General features: G+C 38.5%; 1 protein-coding gene across 2 annotated transcripts in view; it reads left to right on the top strand.

Annotated features, from left to right (window-relative positions):
- Positions 1-2644: 2644 nt before the first annotated feature.
- ZW10 (zw10 kinetochore protein) overlaps positions 2645-21280 on the top strand; it is a 35186-nt gene continuing 16550 nt past the window's right edge. The window contains exons 1-8 of one of the 2 annotated variants that reach the window (XM_005908307.2): positions 2645-2825; positions 5017-5151; positions 9740-9841; positions 10045-10122; positions 10276-10435; positions 11910-12062; positions 12491-12682; positions 20749-20912. In XM_005908307.2, coding sequence (XP_005908369.1) covers positions 2721-2825; positions 5017-5151; positions 9740-9841; positions 10045-10122; positions 10276-10435; positions 11910-12062; positions 12491-12682; positions 20749-20912 — 1089 coding nt within the window. In that variant the 5' untranslated portion in view covers positions 2645-2720. The remainder of the gene's footprint in view (positions 2826-5016; positions 5152-9739; positions 9842-10044; positions 10123-10275; positions 10436-11909; positions 12063-12490; positions 12683-20748; positions 20913-21280) is intronic. The other variant, XM_070384198.1, reaches the window with a different exon arrangement.

Consider the following 21280-nt stretch of genomic DNA (forward strand, 5'->3'; position numbering starts at 1 on the left):
TATCTATTTGTATATTGTATCTATTTATTATTTTTAATACTCTAAGTTTATAAGCATGAGCAGAAATGAGAATATCAGGAATCCTTGCAGTTAGTCACAAACTAGAGTAGGCGGGTCACACATATTCACACTTTGCAATTACAAGTGGGAGACGCTGCTCTCATCAACTTTGTATGTGGCAGCTGAGTGCTGGCAATTTTAATTAGGTCATTTCATACTTGACGCTGTGTACTTGTTCTGAGAACACCTCCCAAATTAATTACTCTTCTACACCTTTCCCAATAAGGACCTTATTTTTGTTTGAACAAAGTTTACATGTATGTTCATTTTTTTTTTTTAGAACTTTATAGCTTATAAAGCTTTATAATTAACCCTGTGCCCAGATCCGTGGGTCAAGAAGATTCCCTGGAGAAAGAAATGGCAACTCACTCCAGCATTCTTACCTGGAGGAATCCCCATAGACAGAGGAGCCAGGCGGGTTACAATCCACGGGGTGGCAAAAAGTCGGGTATGACTGAAGTGACAGCAGGCAGGCACATATGCACATAGTATATTGCGAACATCTTTTAGTATGTAACACTTGAAAAGTGAAACAAATTTTTTAAAGTTTTGATAAAATTGATTTGTAACCTCTGACAGAAAGCGCTAAGTATCATGTTCCACTCCATTCAGTACTAATGTTATTTATACTTCAGTTCAGTTCAGTCGCTCAGTCGTGTCCGACTCTTTGTGACCCCATGAACTGCAGCACGCCAGGCCTCCCTGTCCATCACCAATTCCCGGAGTATACCCAAACTCATGTCCACTGAGTCAGTGATGCCATCCAATCATCTCATGCTCTGTCGTCCCCTTCTCCTCCTGCCCTCAATCTTTCCCAACATCAGGGTCTTATCAAATGAGTCAGCTCTTCACATCAGGTGGCCAAAGTATTGGAGTTTCAGCTTCAACATCAGTCCTTCCAATGAACACCCAGGACCAATCTCCTTTAGGATGGACTGGTTGGATCTCCTTGCAGTCTCCTTGGAACTCTCAAGAGTCTTCTCCAACACCACAGTTCAAAAGCACCAATTCTTCTGCATTCAGCTTTCTTTATAGTCCAACTCCCACATCCATACATGACTAATGGAAAAACCATAGCCTTGACTAGACAGATCTTTGTTGACAAAATAATGTCTCTGCTTTTTAATATGCTGTCTAGATTGGTCATAACTTTCCTTCCAAGGAGTAAACGTCTCTTTAATTTCATGGCTGCAGTCACCATCTGCAGTGATTTTGGAGCCCCCCAAAATAAAGTCTGACACTGTTTCCACTGTTTCCCCATCTATTTCCCATGAAGTGATGGGACCAGATACCATGATCTTCGTTTTCTGAATGTTGAGTTTTAAGCCACCTTTTTCACTCTCCTCTTCCAATTTCATCAAGAAGTTCTTCAGTTCTTCACTTTCTGCCACAAGGGTGGTGTCATCTGCATATCTGAGGTTATTGATATTTCTCCCAGAAATCTTGATTCCAGCTTGTGCTTTTTCCAGCCCAGTATTTCTCATGATGTACTCTGCATAGAAGTTAAATAAGCAGGGTGACAATATACAGCCTCGAGGTACTCCTTTTCCTGTTTGGAACCAGTTTGTTGTTCCATATCCAGTTCTAACTGTTGCTTCCTGACCTGCATACAGGTTTCTCAAGAGGCAGGTCAGGTGGCCTGGTATTCCCATGTCTTTCAGAATATTCCACAGTTTATTGTGATCCACACAGTCAAAGGCTTTGGCATAGTCAATAAAGCAGAAATAGATGTTTTTTCTGGAACTCTCTTGCTTTTTCGATGATCCAGCGGATGTTGGCAATTTGATCTCTGGTTCGTCTGCCTTTTCTACTTAAGTTAGGTAATATAAATAATATAAATGTATATTTAATAAATATTACACATACGTATGGGGCCTCCTAGGTGGCGCTAGTGGTGAAGAGCCCGCTTGCCAGTGCAGGAGAGACAGGGGATTCAGGTTCCATCCCTGGGTCAGGAAGAGTCGCTGGAGGGCATGGCAACCCACTTCAGTATTCTTGTCTGGAGAATTCCATGGACAGAGGAGCCTGGTGGGGTACGGTCCATAGGGTCGCAAAGAGTCCGACAGGGCTGAAGCGATGTAGCATGCGCACACTGACACACACATAAATAAATAAATATACATACATATAAACTATGCAATATGAAAGGAGTGCGATTATGGGCATACTTTTATTTATAAGGTGATGCCACGTCCTTGAACAACTGCAGAGGCACCATTCACATACATTCTGATGGTCACTGCAGTCCATGAGAATGAATACTTAACGAAAAAAGATCAAGATGCGCTTCTTGGGTCTTCAGGCTACATAAATTTCACAGGAAAGCGTTTTGCAATTGAGAAAGGTTCACTCGGGACTGGTTATTAAATAAGACCATTTCACTTCTAGTGAAAAACCGGCGGGAAAAGACCAACTATTTAAAAAGGAGCTAGTAAACGCGTCTACGCACAGTTTGCCAACTACGGGACACCGTGGAAAATCCCCGCCAGGATAGCCGCGGTGCCTGCTGGGAGCTGTAGTGCAGCCATCGCTTTTCGTGAGGAGACCTGGGCCCCGCGAGACTTCGTTTCCCGGCAGGCTGCGCGCCAAGGCTGCCGGCGGGACGGGAGCTGCCGCGCTGGCTGAGAGTGACCCTGTCAGTTTTGGTTCTTGTGGTGGCGATGGCCTCGTTCGTGACGGAAGTCCTGGCACACTCCGGGAGGCTGGAGAAGGAGGATCTGGGCACTCGGATCAGTCGCCTGACCCAGCGGGTGGAAGAAATCAAGGTGAAGCCGGAGCAGCGGGCGGTTGACTGTAAAGGGACGGAGGGAGGAACGAGAGTGGGTGCAAGTATGTGGGATGAGAAGGGGGCTTAGAGGGGAGCCCAGACTGGGACTGGGACTGCGGAGCCGAGGAGGCTGGGACGGTGGGAAGAGGCGGTGGCTGGGGCAGTATTGGGAGTGGGGTTAGGCTGGGGAGGTATGGGATAGGGGGACGAGGGGAGGGCGGTGGAGACCGGCAGAGCAGGGAATTTGGGACTGGAAGCCCGAGGCGTCTAGGGAGCGGGGGATAGCAGCTGGATAGAAATGAGGGCAGGGTCACCCCACCCCTCTTCGGTGTGTAGTTTCCTCCTCTGAATGATTCGTGGATGAATGTGATAGCTTTGGGAGGATTGTACCGTTCTCCTCCCTGAATTTTTGTCATTACAAACGTATCAGTACTTTATTAAACTCAACTCTCTTCACCCCCAGGCCTTTGAGACTATGCCGAGTGTTATAAAACACGTGACTAGCACTTCTTTGGACCTTGCTGTCTTGGAATTGATACAAAAACAGAAGGCACCTGACCACACGGAGTTTCACTTCGTGCTACTGTCATTACCTTACATTTGTTATTTGCCACATCTTTGTTGCTTTCTTAAACATCTTAAAAAGACGTGTACCCTGTGGATTTAAGAGAGCAAGTTTGGCACTGAACCATAAAGGCACAAAAATGGTTTTATTTTACCAAAATGATTTCCTGAGTGTTAAGTATTCACGTCACTGGCCTCTCCTGGAATATGGCTTTAGGATTTTTCATTGCTTTTTTATATGATGGAAAGAAGACCAACTGTTAAGCTACAGGCTCCTTCCTGTTCTGGAACTAACTTGCCTTTCTCCGGTTTATTTTCCCATCCAGACAGATGAGAATTACTTTCTATTCTCCAAGCAGACCCACTTTTCCCCTAGTTGCCAGATTTTGTTTATGTTGTCATCTCTCCATCTTTTACCTGTTAGTAGTTCTACTCATTCTTCAAGTTCCATCTCAAATGTCGTTTCCTGTATGAAAAATATCCCCATTTACCCTCAGGCAGAGGTGCTCTGTCTCTCAGCTGTGCTTCTGGAGTACCTGAACTCTTGTTATATTGTATTTCTGTGTTCTGATTACTTAAGTGTATCCTATCTTTCCTACCTAAAAGGAATTTATTTGGGACAAGCATAATTTCCTTGGTTCAGTTTAAAGAATCTGCCTGCAGTGCAGGAGACACAGGAAACGTGGGTTCGATCCCTGGATTGTGACGCTCCCCTGGAGGACGAAATGGCAACTCACCCCAGTATTCTTGCCAGAAAAATCCCATGGACAGAAGAGCCTGGTGGTCTACGCTCTGTGGGGTTCAGAAGAGTCAGACATGACTGAGCAACTGAGCATGCATGCAAGCATCGTTTATTCTTGTCTCCCAAACATTGACTAATTCAGTGAAAAATATTCAATAATTTATTAAATTATTTTGCATTAAAGGAAATAATGGAACTCAGATCAACTTAGGTTTTAAGATTGTGTGTGCTCAGTCGTTTGTTGTGTCCAACTCCATAGCCCCATGGACTGTAGCCTGCTAGGCTCCTTTGTCTAGGGAATTCTCCAGGTGAGAATACTAGAGCAGGTTGCCATTTCCTACTCTAGGGGATCTTCCAACCCAGGGATTGAACCTGCGTCTCTTGTGTCTCCTGCATTGGCAGGAGGATCCTTTACCACTAGTGCCACCTGGGAAGCCTGAATTATTTAAGATTAGGTCTTGCAATTTTATAAGCAAGAAAATAGAAATTCATAAATCAATTGAGGTATACAGATTATGGTCTTAATTTATTCATTTACTTTTTTTCCTATTAGATATATGATTAAAATTAGTGACTATAGTCTGAACTGGTTTGATTCAAAATGAGAATTTCTGGCTCTGCCTTTCTCTTTTTCAGTGTTTGTACAATTCTTGGGCACTGTTGGGATTTGTTGATCATTGTCTTCTTGTATCCTTGTGTTATGGGACTCTTAACGGTAGGAGAAATGTTTTTTCAGAGAAACCCATTGGCTTGGAAGGGAAAGTGAATGGGTATGAGTAACTGGGCAAAAAGGCCCTGACTTGGAAGATCCCTAGCAGAAGACGAGCTATGTATTTTAAGAGTTCCCTACTCATGTCATTGTAACTTTTCTCTTGTATAATAGGGCGAGGTGTGCAGTATGATCAGCAAGAAGTATAGCGAATTCCTACCTAGCATGCAGAGTGCACAGGACCTGGTTACCCAAGTGGATAAGCTATCTGATGACATTGGCTTGCTGAAATCTAGGATAGAGACTGAGGTAAGAACAGTTTGTTATGTGGGATGGGTTTGTAGGGAGAAAGTTCAGCTTCCTGATTCCAAGGACAACTCAGTTTACAATTTTTTTTTATCTTCATTTTTTAAAAAAAATAAAACTTATTTATTTGACTGCACCAGGTCTTAATTATGGCATGTGGGATCTAGTTCCCTGACCAAGGATTGAACCCTGGCCCCCTGCATTGGTCCTCTTAGCCACTGCAGGGAAGTCCACCAGGGAAACCACCACCAGGGAAGTCCTTAATACAAATTTTAAAGACCTCACTTTCCTTATTAGTGAATGGAAGTTGAATTAGATGACCTTAAGGTAACTTCCAGTTTTAAAATACAAATGTTTTCCAAAACTATAAACAATTTCTTTTTTATGGTAAAAAATTTTAAGCTATGCTAATAATGTCTTGCATCTTAGTTCACTTTATAAATTAAAAATATAGCCTCAAGATTTTAATGTCTTCATAATAAAAACAGATAAAGCATATAAGTGAATCATTTGGCCTTGTCTCTTATCATCTCCTACTTTAAAATGCTTGTATCTCTTAACGGCATGCATTCTCTTATATCTGCAGCTGGCCTCAACGTATTAAAGCTTCAGCACAATCTTTGTCTTTTGGCTTTCTTGTGGAAAATTGACTTGGATTGCCAGTCACAACCACTGTACTTCCTGTCATAAAGCCACTTTCCTTGGACACGCAGGGAATCTCTGCCCATCTTATCCTGTGTCACTTTATACTTTATGGGGCTAGTGCTTACTGTACTTCCTATGGAAAGTCTGGCAGTTTTTAAGAATGTTCACCTTGTTTGCCAGAGTACTGTCATCACAAAGGAGTAAGCCAGTGTTGAAACAGGAATATCCACTTCATAATTTAAAAGTTGCTTTTCATGTATATTATCTCACCAGGATTTTTCCCTTACAGTTTTCTTTTAGGAAAAATAAGCCATTGAAAAAAATCAAGTTGATATTAGAGGTTTAAACTGAATAGGTGTTTTGTACATCTGTTTCTAAATTTTCACTCAGGGTGCGTTGATATCCAAAATCAAGATGTTGAGATATTCTCAAGGTCCTAAAGGAAAGAAAGACATCAAGTCTCTTCTCTGTGTGACAGTTCCTAAAGAAGGAAAGGGAACAGATGTGTTTTTAAAAGTTCTGTATAAAACTTGAATTGCAAGTGGGGAAACCACTAGCTATTTGGAAAATCTATTTAATACTGATTTTACCTGTCATTCTGGTTAGAGGTTTTAATAAAAATAAATCCATTACTCTGCAACTCTGGCACAGTTCAAATAATATATTCAAAGGGTATTTGTCAGACAAATAAGTCAGTAGTGCAATTACTAGACTGTGTTATTAGAAATGAAGTATCTGGAACAAGAAAGTAATGGACTATGTACGTTTTCCTGGCCAGATTATGACTGGACAAGATTTATTCAGTTCTGATTGTTGTATTTTTAAAGATGACTGGTCTTGATGAGAGGGTCCAGACCTGACCACCATACCATCTGAAGAACGGTGAAGAAACTGGGGGTATTTAGCTGTGAGAAACACTTTCAATATTTGGAGTCTTACCATTTGAGAGAAAGATTCAAATGTATGGCTAGAGAGGGGGAATTCGATTCAATAGGTGGTCTAAAGGGTTTATTCAGTCATTTGATATATTTACTGAGCATCTGTAAATTGCCAGATACTATGGTAGTTGGTGAACTAGTTTTTTATTTCAAAATGTGAATCTCATGCCTGCTATAGAGGAATAAAATAATGTGATACACATTAAATAGGAATAATTCAGTTAAAGAGAGGAGATGTTGCTAAAGATGTCTTCCTGTACGAATTGGGGTCCAAACCAAAGTCTGAAGTGATAGGTAATTAAGCAAAAGAAGAAGGAGAAATGTTTAGGCAGGCACAGGGGACAGCATGGTGGAAACGTGGAGGTAGTGGAGAGACACCACTTTTGGAAAGCTGCATGTATTCCATATGACAGATGATGACAGATGTTGATAGAATGTGGTGGGAGGGGCCATGAGATGAGATTAAAAAGGTAAGCCAGAACCATGTGTATCAGTTTAAGTAGTAAGGATTTTCTTGATTGCCCTGTAGAAGCCGTAGAGGAGTTTTAAGTAGGGGAGTGATGTCAGATTTGAATTTTAGGAATCCCATTCTGCTTGCAGTTTGAAGAAAAGACTTGAGGGAAAAGAGACTGGGAAATGAGAAGGCAGCTGAAGCATCAGGAGGCAGTTAAAGTAATCAGGCAAGACAGGCTGCGACCTTCACCACAGTCAGTGGCAATAGGCATAGAGAAAAGTGGATCAATCCTGGGGACTTTCAAAAGATATAGGATCTTTGGGAGTTGTTGATGTGAGGAATCAAAGATGGAGGAGTCACTGGTAACTGTGGAACTAGGTTATTGATGTGCCATCCATTGAAACAGGGAATCTGGGGGAGGAGGAGGTTTTGGTTGAGTTTAAATATGGGCTGCCTGTATGAGATCCAAATGAAGCTGCACAGTTGGCTTGTATGAAGATGGAGGCTAGACTATTGTAAATAAAGATGGGGCAGGGCCAGAAACTTGAAATGCAGTGGCTCAAACAAGATACATATTTTTTTAATCATGGTCTCCAGGCTAGCAGGCTGATTCTACAACCCAGGGCCTGGCTGTTCTAGTGCATTCTGAGTCAAGAACTGTGGCGGATAGTCTGTTCCCTACAATAGTAGCCAGTGGATGAATGTTTTTGCACAGCACCCTGAGCCCCAGTTTCTACAGGGCAGTGTGGTGGGCTGCATGATAGAAGAAAACTCCTGAGCTTAGACAGCATAAACATCTTCTAATGGGTAGTAAGCATGCTGGATTTTTGTCATGAAGGGAAATACTATTTCTGTTTTTCAAATGTTTGTTTACTACACAAACATTTTTGGAAAGATAGTTCAGAACAAAAGACAGTCCATTGCTTCACTTGCAAGATGGTGCTGAAGTGTAGAAAATCCTAAAAAATGGTCTTCCAACAGTCTGTAGAGCAGTGGAACTGGCAGCATTTGGTGGTTTGGTAGGCACAGAGTATCTCAGACCCCATCTCAGGCCTACTGAATTTGAGGCTGCATTTTAATAAGATTCACCAAGCAATATGTATATATGCATGTTATAGTTTGAAAAACACTGCGTTAGAATTTTGCTGTTTTTGTGGTTGCAGTTGGTCTCTCCCCATGTCCAGTGATATCTGGAGGTTCAGAGAAAATAGAGGGCATAGAGAAGATGCATCTATTTTCTTAAGACCCAGATTTGGAAATGGTAGACATCACTTCTGCTTATATACCACTGGTGGGATCTTAGTCACATGGTCACAACTGACTGAGAGGGACAGTGAAAACAGATAGTGTAGTTGGGTAGCCACATTCTGTTCCTATGAGAGAGTGGATTTTAGAGGATAGTTTGCATATCACCCCCTCCATATACATACTTGGATTTTAGGAAAATGGTGTGGACTTGAGAGAGCCACACTTAGAAATTGAAACTATGAGAATGGAGAGAGAATATAGAGCAGGGTTTTTCAATCTAGGCACTGTTGAATGCCTAGATTGGGGCTGGATATTATTCTTTGTTGTGGGGGGCGCTCCCGTACATTGTAAGATGTTTAGATGTTGAGTATCCCTGGCTCTACTCACTAGATGCCAGTAGAACTTGCTGATTTGTGACAAGCCAAAATGTCTCTAGACATTGCCAAATGTCCCTGGATGGGGGTGAGCAAAAAATGTTTGATTTTTTGAGAACCATTGGTTCAGAGTAATAAGAGGGCCAGGGAGAAAGGATTATCAGTATGTGTGAAGTGATCAGAGGGAAAATGAAGGTCCCAAAAGAAAATGAAAAGAAATGGCCAAAGAACCAGGAGAAAAATGAGTAGAAATTGGTGTCATAGATCTAAGGAAAGGAGAATAACAGTGTACTGACGAATGGTTAAGTACTGGTGATACATGCTTTAGACATAGCAACAAGGATTTGATTGATATTTTTTTCTTAAAGATGGGGGAATTTTTAACATATTTAAATCTGATGGGAGGAGCCATCCTCTAGTAGATATTGAATCAGTATGTAATTCATGAATGAAGAATGAATTGGTAAGAAGTAAAAGATAGAGAAAAGAGGAAGTAATTGATAGTGCGAAGTCCCTGAAAAGGTAGGACAGAATAGGAGGTGGATCCTCACTTAACCTATGAAAACCTTCCTATTGGTTAAAACTGTTCAACTCTAGAGTGAATTATCACTTGGCCATGGGGACACCCTTCTAGTAATCCAGGTGGGTGAGTTCTGTGATGTGAGGTAACTGCTTAAACTAAAACTCGTTGCTGACAAGAGGATACTATGTTGATGACAATGGGTGTTTCTGCATAAGACAAGGATTTGGGCCATTTGGACCACTTCAGGTCTCTTCCTACTACATTCTATGATTTTTATTCCATTCTTAACCAGCATTTAAATTTAATCATGAGTTATATTCAGCTAATAAGGCTTATTGATTATAATGAGTGTTTTATTTCTTAGGTATAGTATAGCTAAAAAGTACTTGTCTTTGGTATTGTGAATTAGGTCCGCCGGGATCTTCATGTATCAACTGCTGAATTTACAGACTTGAAGCAGCAGCTGGAAAGAGACTCAGTAGTCCTCTGTTTGCTTAGACAGCTACAAGAGGTCAGTAAATTCAAACCAAACTTTAGCACTTTGGTGGTGAGAAAGTTGTTTTTTTTTTTTTTTTTCCAGTTGGTCTTATCGTTTAATGAGTATCCCTTGACTATGTGCTATTTTTTTCATATTTTAAAAACAAGCAAGCAGACAGACTTGAAATAATAAGATGTATCAGATAAAATACCTAATAACTATACTTATCTTTTTAGTTTTCTACTGCTATTGAGGAATATAATTGTGCATTGGCAGGAAAGAAGTATATTTCTGCTGCTCAGCATCTAGAAGAGGTATTAAACACTTTCTCTAAAGCATGAACAAGTAATGCTACTCTTGTTTTAAGTAAATTCTGTGTCACATGTATTCCTTACTGTTATACAAATATGTTCGAATTGCCTAGAGTACAGATGAAATGTTTAACAGTGATTCCATTTCACTGCCAGGCCCAGAAATGCTTGAAGTTGTTAAAATCCAGAAAATGCTTTGACTTAAAAATATTGAAATCTCTCAGCATGGAGCTGACAATACAGAAACAGAATATACTTTATCACCTTGGAGAGGAGTGGCAGAAGCTGATTGTATGGAAGTTCCCACCATCGAAAGGTGATGCTGACCTCAGTGAACTGCTTTGCTTAATCTGCCTGAGCCAGTTTGGCTTCTGAATGTATTCCAAATATTTTATATTGGGAGAGAAGAAGGCTTCATTTATTAATCTCCCAATTCTGTATTGAGTTCTCATTTAAGCAGATATGCTGTTGGGACCAAAATGCTTGTTACTTTCTTCACACTTCTCTTTCTGTCCCTTTCGCTAGGAAGGAGCAGAGAAGGGGGGAGGTGATTGGGAGGGGTCCGTGAGGTGAGGGTATGCTAGAGGAGGTGGAAGCACTTCTCCGTTGTAGAGTGTGCTCATTCCCAGAGCCCTCATCCCAACAGTTTATCTTTTCTAAAAAGCTTGAAGAAACTGTTCGACCTTTCTCTCTCTTGCTAAGGAAGACAGAGGATCGATGGGATAGGAGTTGGACCCAGTTTTTGCAGTCCTTGGGGAAAATCGGTGACAGAATCATGAGAAATGGGATAACTCTGGCCCTGGTTTTTATTTATACTACTTGGCTCTCAGCCCCTCTGCCCACCTCTGGGTGTGAACCCTCTTTGATATCTTGTTTATACAAAGTATAATCTCTGAGGGTATATTGAAAGACATGCCATTAAATCCAGTATATTTTCCAACATTTAATCTTGAAATTTAGTCTGTTTCAGAGGAAACCTCAGAGTCTCCCCTTTCTTCCTTCCCCTTATCCACTTTGGCCTTCAAATACAGTGTATATGTATGTATGTACATAGACACTCCATCCCCTCACACACACCCCATGTGTATTTTCAAGGAAGTCATCCAGAAGTTTTCGATTCTATTTCCAAGCAGGTTATAAAATTAAGAGAAGATGGCAATTCTTTGTTGTAACACACCCTTCTTGTTAAACTTGTTTGGCAGGCTGTTCTCTTTCCTTCATAAGAGGGAACATAGAAGACGAGGCCTTAACTGAAACTAGGATCTCACTTTTTATTCTTTGCCTTCATTCAGTCATTCAATATATTTTTTATTGTTGAGGTATTGTTGATTTACAGTGGTATGTTAATTTCCTCTGGACAGCAAAGTGATGCAGTTATACATACATATATATACACACACACATACACACACACACAGATATATACACACACACATTTTAAAATTTTCTTTTCTGTTATGATTTATCATAGGATATTGGATATAGTTCCCTGTGCTATACAGTAGGACTTTGTTGTTTATCTGTTCTCAACACATATTTAATATGCAGTTATTGTAGGTACATCATCTTTTGCACTCAGTTTGATTCTTTGAGCATACCAAAAGAAGTAATTTCTTGTTTTAAAGTGATGCCAAGGATTTGTATGCAATAATTCGTACTTGCTTGCATTAGAAGTGTCTTGTACTAAAACCACGTTTTTAGGACTCTTGGTAGACCGTAGGCTCTCAGGAATAGAAATGGGAACATCTTGTACTGCTGAGACAGCTGATATTTTTTTCCCTTCTCCATAGATATCAGCAACTTGGAATCTTGCCTGCAAACAGAGCTTCATTTATGCACCGAACAATCTCAAAAAGAAGAGAAGAACCCCGTGCCACCAATCAGTTCTGTCCTCTTGGCATTTTCTCTTCTTGGAGAGTTACATACCAAGCTTAAGTCATTTGGTAAGCCATCCTACTTTGTTTCATTTACATGACATTTTCAGAAAGTCCAATGTTAAAGGACTGACAGGAAAAATTAGCAAATATTCTCTGAATGATATTGATGATGGATCATAAAGTTTGGCTTCATGATTCATTAAATAGAATTGTTATAAATATTACCCTTTTCATTAAGGGCTTAGATCCTTTCCTTTTTTTCTTTTCTCTCTCTTTTTTTTCTCAAACTAGCTGCTGGTGTTTTTTTATTTTTTAATAATTTAAATAAAAATCTGTAGACAATCTGGGAAACTTCAGTGGGAAAACTTGCAGTGCATATGGGTGTTATGTAATGTCATGGTACATGTTTTTTGTTGTTAGGCTCAAAGATCTTTTGTTTTTTCTCAAGTGTCTTCAAGTGATTTTTTCTTTATGAGTGTTGATATAACTTTCAGGTCAGATGCTGCTGAAGTATATCCTTAAGCCTCTGGCATCTTGCCCATCCCTTCTTGCCGTGATAGAAAGCCAGCCTAACATCACCATCATTCGTTTTGAATCTGTGATGACTGACTTGGAACATCCATCGCCATCTGAAGTTTTTGCCAAGATCAGACTGGTACTGGAAGTGGTCCAGAAACAACTTCTAGGTGTGTATTCCCAAGGCCATGCCTTCATATTTTGGAAAAGTTGATGTGGTATTTGAAAGTAAATATTATTTTAAAAAGTGGACAAAAATGTCGCCATTCTGAGTGAATGGAGGATGGAGGTGAGTAAATTATGTCTTGGGGAAAAAGTAGTTACCTTTCTGTTTCTTGCTCTCTTTTGCTTTCCTTCTCTGCCTAGTGTTGACAGGTAAGGTCATCAGTGGTACCCCGTATTCTTTGTTTGTAATATATAGTTGGATTTTGGAATGCATTTCTCTCATGGGACTTCTAGGGACATCATATTTTGGGACTTTTGGTTAATTATAGGAAAAGCAGAAATGAACTAAGTGCTGTTTTATGTATTTCAGTGGGAAAATCCCCATCAACCTAGTTGATATAAACAAACTGGGTTTAACGTGGGACATGAATTTCATTCCAACTCAGCCTACTGGTTAGACCTTTATATATTCACCCTTGAAACAACCAGTTTCTGTTGCTTGAATCATTTTTTGGCTGTCACACTATTAAAAGTAAAATTTCTTCTTTTTTTATTATAATACTGTCATTTTAGTCTATTTGACTTACCTTCTTTTTGCTTTTCTCAGTTGTCTTATTGAATAGTCAAATTAAGCACTCTTGCTGTGGAAAAAATGAAAAAAAGAAATGCTGCTATTGTTTGTAAGCCTTCCTGGCAGTCACATAATTTATTTATATATAAAGACTTTATTATTTTTTATTAAAGTATAGTTCATTTACAGTGTTGTGCCAATCTCTGCTGTATAGCAAAGTGACTCAGTTGAATACATATAGACATTCTTTATTTATATATAAATAATTTAAAGCAAAGAATTCATTCTAGTTCTGATAGCAAAGAATAAAACATTTCAAGACTTGGATGAACTGCAAAAATCCAAGGTAGTTTTCTTCTTGTTCGTTTACTTAGGGAGATAATGTAACAAAGAGTCCAAGGATTGGAAGGAACTAGAAAGATAATCAATGCAGATATCTCTGAGGCTTGACTCTACTCTGTAACACTCCCATCAACTGGTCACAACAAGCCTGAGCACCTTTTGAGAGTCTGTCCTACCTCTGTGCAGCTCTGAGTACTATCAAGTTTTTGTTTGTTTTTTTTTTTTTTTCAAAATTGTGTCTCTTTTCTGTATTAAATACTCTTGCCAAAATGCCCTTTTTGGAAATTAAATCTTTAGGGCAGTTGTTTAAAAAATATGTTCAAAATATATTGCGCTGTAATATCTGCTTTACTGATGCTGTTTCTACTATGTGGAGCTGTATAGAAGTCTAATTCTTTGAAATTGGTCTTTGAAATTCTTTCCAGTCTCTGTTATTATGTCCCCTACGTCTTACCACCATCTTTACTTCTTTTAAGATGAAATAATGTTAGATCTTCTTATCTTCAGTGATCTTCTGTGGATATATTCCATTTCTTCCACAGTCCTTTTTATTACAGTATGGTGTTGAAAACAGAACAAAGTATTCTAGATATAGCCTGAACCAATTCAGATTCATACGGAAGGATTATTCACTCCTTCGGTCTCAGTTTCAGGTTTCTGTTAGTACAGTCAAAGGCTGTTATTACACAGGTAACTTACTGAGCTTGATGTAAATGAAAATCCCACATCATACTCAGTGCAGATGGCTGCTTTCCTGTCTTACACTTGACTTTTTACAGTTAACATTGATCTTTGTTAGATTTTACATGATAAAATTTTGCAGTGAGTTAACTCCCCTTTCTACTTCATGTTGAATGCATATTTGATAATCATGTTTACTTGTAGCTTGTCAGTGATGGTACTGTTAGCCTAGGATAGGGCTAGATTGGAGGGTGCTCTAGGAGCACACTGAAATGTCTTTTCAGGTTGACATTGGTCCTTTAAGTGCTCAATCCACTGTGTTTGTAAGTTTTCTTTGTACCTAGGATATTCAGAGCAGAAGACAACTAACTCACTGTTGCTGGGTTCTCTTCTCATCTCTTTAATATCTTTCAGTCAATATTCCTTCCTTCATACTTAGTTTCTCTTCTTTGCATCAGCAATAACACCTAAAACAATGTTAACAAATATTAATGTCTGTGCACATTCCTGACTTAAAACTGATTTTAATGGAAATAAATGGGGCTTTTTTTTTTTAAATGGTTTATTCTTCCCCTAAATATAACCTGAGGATCATACTTTGTAGCCTTAGTTCTTTTTGGAGTCTTCTACTTTCTTTGCATTTTAGTTATTCTGAAACTTCATAAAGGTTTTTACCTTCTCTCTTATGTTTGGTTATATGCTCCTTTCATCTTTTAAATATGTGTTTTTTACTTCTAAGTTTTCTTTATTACTAAGCATCATTGTACCAAAAACAAAAGAATTTTTAAAAAGAGGATAAAAAATTCTTTTGGAAATAACTTGGCAAAATATATAAAAACTCTTAAAATGTTTGTATTTTTAAACCAAGATTTCAACTTCTAGAATCTGCCCAGAAGAAATAATCTTAAATATATGAAACCATTAAAAAAAAAAAAAGCCCCATTTATTTCCAATAAAATCAGTTTTAAGTCAGGAATGCACACTGGCATTAATATTTGTTAACATTGTTTTAGGTGTTATTGCTGATGCAAAGAAGAGAAAATAAGTATGAATATTAAAGAGAAGAATTTACTTGTAAATGATGTGATTGGATACCTAAAAACCCAAAAGACTACTAAAACTTTTATAATTAGTAAGAAATTTACTAAGTTGTCTAGGTACAGTATAAATCTATAAAAATCAGATTTATTCTCTCTAGCAACAATCAGTTATAAAATATAAAGGTATCTTATTTACAATGGCAACATAATCTATTAAATTCTTAAAGATAAATTTAATAGGAATAATATATGTAAAGGAAAGCATAAAACTTACTGAGGGCTTAAAGGGAAGGGAGGCTATCATGGATTAGAAGACAATCTCAAAAAGTTGTCAACTCATTCCAAAATAACATATAAACTTAATACTTTCCAATCAGTTGCTTGTTATATATTTTTTGAATTGGACAAATGAATTACTCTAGAGCTTATATCAAAAAATATGAGCCTTGCCAGTAAAGATTTGAAAAATACTAGTTGGAGAATTTTATAATTAAAACTATGTTTTTGACGTAAGCTCAGTGGAATGAAAAAGAGTCCAGAAGTAGACCCAGGAATAAAGGAGAATTTACCGTTTGATCAGTCACAGTTGAGTTTAGTGGGACACACAGTTTATTAAATAATTGTGTTAGCAAAACTGGCTATGTGGAATGAGACAAAGTTAGATTCCTGCTTCGTACTTCAGAGATACATTCCAGATGGATTAAAGCCTTATATGCAAAAAGTAGAACAAAAAAAGTGTTGGAAGAAAATTCACAAGAATACTTAAATATTATCAGGAAGCTCCAAATACATAAAGGAAATGATTGACAAATTTGACTGTGTATAAATGTCAAATTCTATGATGGTGAACAGTACCATAAACAAAGATTATATTATACTGGGAGAAAATACCTGTAGTGTGTTTGACAGACAAGGAGTTGATTTTTAGATTTTTTTCCAAAGAAAGAGAGAACATAGTAACAGAAAAAGGGTAACAAATATGAATAGGTAATTTATGGAAGAAAAGGTTCAAATTATTAATAAAAATAAAAATATGTGTTGCTTAATCTCCCTAATAGTGGAATGGAAATCACACCATCAGAGTAGAAATTTCCACCCTTAAGGTTGACAAAATTCAGAGATATGTGTAAGACACTTTTGGTAAGAAAATGGAAAGGTAGGCTCCATCATTGCTTTTGTGAGTGTTTTTTAGCAAGTAATCTGAGGCACTATAGTTATGCTAAGATATTCATCCCTTTGACCCAGGTAGCCCACTTTTTAATTCCTTACAGATGTCATATCAACAGTATGTATGTTTGCATATGTAAGTACTGTATGTACTTGCATACTGGAATGGGTATCATCTGAAGAATGGTTGTATAACTTACAGTTGAGCCATAGTATGGAGTACTATGCAGCTATTAAAAAGAAGTAGAGCTAGATACCTCAGAGATGGCCACCATCTATTTTTAAGGGATAAAAAGTTAAGTGTAAAATCTATGGCATGAACCCATTTTATAAAAATGAAAGTGTAGCCCCCTATTTGAGTATTATATTAGTTTACTAGGCCTTCCATAACAAAATACCACAGGCTGTGTGACTTAAAAAGCAGTAATTTATTTTCTCAGTTTTGGAGGCTGGAAGTCCAAGATCAAAGTGTCAGTAGATTTGGTTTCTCCTGAGCCCTCTCTCCTTGCTTAGCAGACAGTCTTCTTACTGCCCTCACATGGCCTTTCCTCTCTGTATGTTCATCCCTGATGTCTTTCCTTTTCTTAGAGGAACACTAGTCATAGTGGATTAAGGGCAGGGCTCCACCCTTATGACCTATTTAAAGGTGAGTCCTGTCTCCAAATGCAGTTACGTTGGGGACTAGGGCTTCAACATATGAATTGTAGGGGACACAGTTTGATCTATATCAAGTGTGTATATTATAAATGTAAGGGAGGAAGAATACAAACCAAACTCTTAACATTGGTTACTTGGGCACAGAGAGACAGACAAACTTGTGGATATGGAGAGGGAAAATTACCCTTTTTCTTTAGAAATGTTAGTGGTGTTGATTTTCTAGAAAGTATAAGTTACTAGAATTTACTGAGAAGTAGAGACTCTGAACATACAAAAAGTTGTAGAAGAAATTTGAAAGGTTGTTAAAGATTTCCTATTTAAAAGGTCACCATTAGGCACATTAAGTTTATGGCTAAATTCTAGGTACCCTTTAAATTACACATAATCCTTTTTGATAATCAAGCTCTTTTGGTCAATAGAAAAGGATAGATAAGTATCCTGATTAATTTTTTAAAAACAAGCATAAATTTGATATCAAAATGTACACACAGAGAAAACATATAATGATTTTATCAAGTCATTTTACCACTAGCTAAATTTACAAGCTCAGTTCAGTTTAGTTGAGTTGCTCAGTTGTATCTAACTCTGTGACCCCATGGACTGCAGCACGCCAGGCTCCCCTGTCCATCACCAACTCTCAGAGCTTAGTCAAACTCATGTCCATCGCATCAGTGATGCCATCCAACCATCTCATCCTCTGTCATCCCCTTCTCCTGCCTTCAGTCTTTCCCAGCATCAGGGTCTTTTCCATGAGCTCAGTTCAGTTCAGTTGCTCAGTCGTGTCCAACTCTTTGTGACCCCATGAATTGCAGCACGCCAGGCCTCCCTGTCCATCACCAACTCCTGGAGTTCACTCAGACTCAAGTCCATCGAGTCGGTGATGCCATCCAGCCATCCCATCCTGTCGTCCCCTTCTCCTCCTGCCCCCAACCCCTCCCAGCATCAGAGTCTTTTCCAATGAGTCAACTCTTCGCGTGAGATGGCCAAAGTACTGGAGTTTCAGCTTTAGCATCATTCCTTCCAAAGAACACCCAGGACTGATCTCCTTTAGAATGGACTGGTTGGATCTCCTTGCAGTCCAAGGGACTCTCAAGAGTCTTCTCCAACACTACAGATCAAAAGCATCAATTCTTCGGCGCTCAGCTTTCTTCACAGTCCAACTCTCACATCCATACATGACCACTGGAAAATTCATAGCCTTGACTAGACACACCTTTGTTGGCAAAGTAATGTCTCTGCTTTTGAATATGCTATCTAGGTTGGTCATAACTTTCCTTCCAAGGAGTAAGCGCCTTTTAATTTCATGGCTGCAGTCACCATCTGCAGTGATTTTGGAGCTCCCCAAAATAAAGTCAGCCACTGTTTCCACTGTTTCCCCATCTATCTCCCATGAAGTGATGGGACCAGATGCCATGATCTTCGTTTTCTGAATGTTGAGCTTTAAGCCAACTTTTTCACGCTCTTCTTTCACTTTCATCAAGAGGCTTTTGAGTTCCTCTTCACTTTCTGCCATAAGGGTGGTGTCATCTGCATATCTAAGGTTATTGATATTTCTCCCAGCAATCTTGATTCCAGCTTGTGCTTCTTCCAGCCCAGCGTGTCTGATGATGTACTCTAAATATAAGTTAAATAAGCAGGGTGACAGATCCCATTAAAATCACATTTTTGGTTGGACATTTAATTGTGATTTCAGGCGACTAATTTTGTCAATTCTTTTTTGAGAGGAAGCTTGACAAATTCCTAATATATTTGCTGAAAATGTTTCCTAATATTGTCTGCTTTATCATCTTAAAATGCTTTTTGCATAGCAAAATTTTGCCTTGCTCTGTTTTAGCAAGTTGCACTGCCATTTGTTGTAAAATTCGTGGAATATTTTCTCCCAGTCTCTTTTTTCCTTTACTGTTTCTAGCAGTTCCTCCAACTTTTGCATCTTCATTTGATTCTGCATCAATAGTATATTTTAGTTTTAAATTTGAAGCTTTGTTTATAGTTATTTTCTTAAATGAGAAAAATATATCATAATGAAAATAATAAGCACTTCAATTTAACTGCTTTTTTCAGTTTATATAGTTATCACTGTAACCTGTGCTGTATGCACAGAATATTCAAGTGCACACATTACAGTGTTACATTGATGCATAGGAAAACAAAGTCATTGGAGTGGAATGAATCTGTTTACTCTGACTACATCGGAAATGTGTTTATATGAAATACTAGAAGTAATATATGTGCCTGAAATTAATACTACAGTACACATACGTGATGCTGTGGTTAAAGTGAGACATGGTCTTATCAAAGCAACAAAATTGTGTTTAACAGAAAAGTATTTTACACTACTTCCTTTGTTTTGTTTTTTTTGAGTTTAAAATTTTTATTCAAAAAATGTATAGAGATCCCTTGTACCCTTCACCCAGTTTTCCCCAATGTTAGCATCTTGTGTAACCATAGTATAGGATCAAAACCAGGAAATGGACTGTGGTACGATTCACAGAGCTTATTCCGATTTCTCCAGTTTTCCTTGCACTCATTTGTGTGTGTGAATAGTTCTGTGCAATTTTATGACCTGTGTAGATTCATGTACCTACCACTACGATCGAGCTACAAAACCAGCCGATCACCACAAGGCTGCCTTATGCTACCCATTATAACCACACACCTTTGCTTCCAGTTGTTGAAATTACTTAAAATTAAAAAAAATTGAGTTCGTCAGTCACACTAGCCCCATGTCATGTGCTCAGTACCAAAATGTGGCTGATTGCCATCATATCAAACAGTGCAGGCCTAGACTTGTGATATTATAAGATAGCTCAAGGCTTTGAGGTAGTATGGTCACTTTCTTTTAAGGTTCTCTTATACTATTTAGTTAATTAATAATGAAAGTCACACAGTCGTGTCCAGTTCTTTGCGACTCCATGGCCTATACGGTCCCTGGAATTCTCCAGGCCAGAATACTGGAGTGGGTAGCCTTTTCCTTCTCCAGGGGGTCTTCCCAACCCAGGGATTGAACCCAGGTCTTCCACATTGCAGGTGAATTCTTTACCAGCTGAGCCACGAGGGAAGCAGTTAATTAATTAACTTCCTCAAAATGTGTTAGAAAAAGCCACCGTAAAATATACCATGGAAGGTATATTGAAGTATTCTGTTTGACAGACTAGATATTACATGATAATGTAAGGTATTTATTGATATTTTGCTTAGAATAAACACTCTGATCCTTTGCAGAGATGAAAAAGTATGTTTATTTATTATTGGAGAGATGGGATTTTATTCTAAACTAGTTTCAACTTGGTGTGCAGAACTTCTGAGTGCTTGTCATATAATCAGATCCGTGGATTAGCAGTGGATGATTATAATGTAGATAGCTTACTACCTAATTGTTACAGAGAACAGGCAGGCAGTCTTACACTGCAGATGATTCATCTGAGCAGTGAAAATGCAATAATAATTGTGTGTCATGATTTTCCCACATAGTTAGTTGAAGTAGGGTAGAATTACTTGTGCTGTTTTCTTCCCTGTCATCTTAAAAGTGAAGAGTTCTAGAAAAGTAGGGAATTTGAGAATATATCTGGTATGTGAATAGCTTCTTGTTTAAAACTTTTTCTCTTGATTTCAGATTTACCTCTTGATGCTGACCTAGAAAATTTAAAGACATCTAAGATCACATTGGCTGAGATGCTTGGTGACATAATCTGGGAGGACCTATCTGAGTGCCTTATTAAAGATTGTTTGGTTTATTCTATCCCGACAAATAGCAGCAAGTTACAGCAGTATGAAGAGGTAAGAGCAGAAGTGTCACTGAAGGTTTGGGGAGACCACAGGTTCTTGTCACTGTCCTTTGTTTATCTTAGAGATCGTTTGTTCTTTAAGAAAATTATTCATAAGGTGTGGATGCAAATTCCCTATAACTTCATTTCTCTTCTGGCTTGCTGCCTTTTGATTGGGAAGTATGCTTTCTTATTCAGTATTAATATGTTTTAATTAGGTACTTTTGAAAAACAATTGTTTTTATATTTGTATCAGGTCTAGTAGCTACTAGGTGATACTTTACTTTTTGGCTTCTTTCTAGTGTTTCCTCAAACACTAAAATAAGTACAGAAGTCCCCCTCTTATGTTTGGGGTATGTTCTAAGACCCTCCATGAAGACG

This window comes from Bos mutus, chromosome 15 (genome assembly GCF_027580195.1).
Source record: "Bos mutus isolate GX-2022 chromosome 15, NWIPB_WYAK_1.1, whole genome shotgun sequence".
In the NCBI taxonomy this organism is placed as follows: Eukaryota; Metazoa; Chordata; class Mammalia; order Artiodactyla; family Bovidae; genus Bos; species Bos mutus.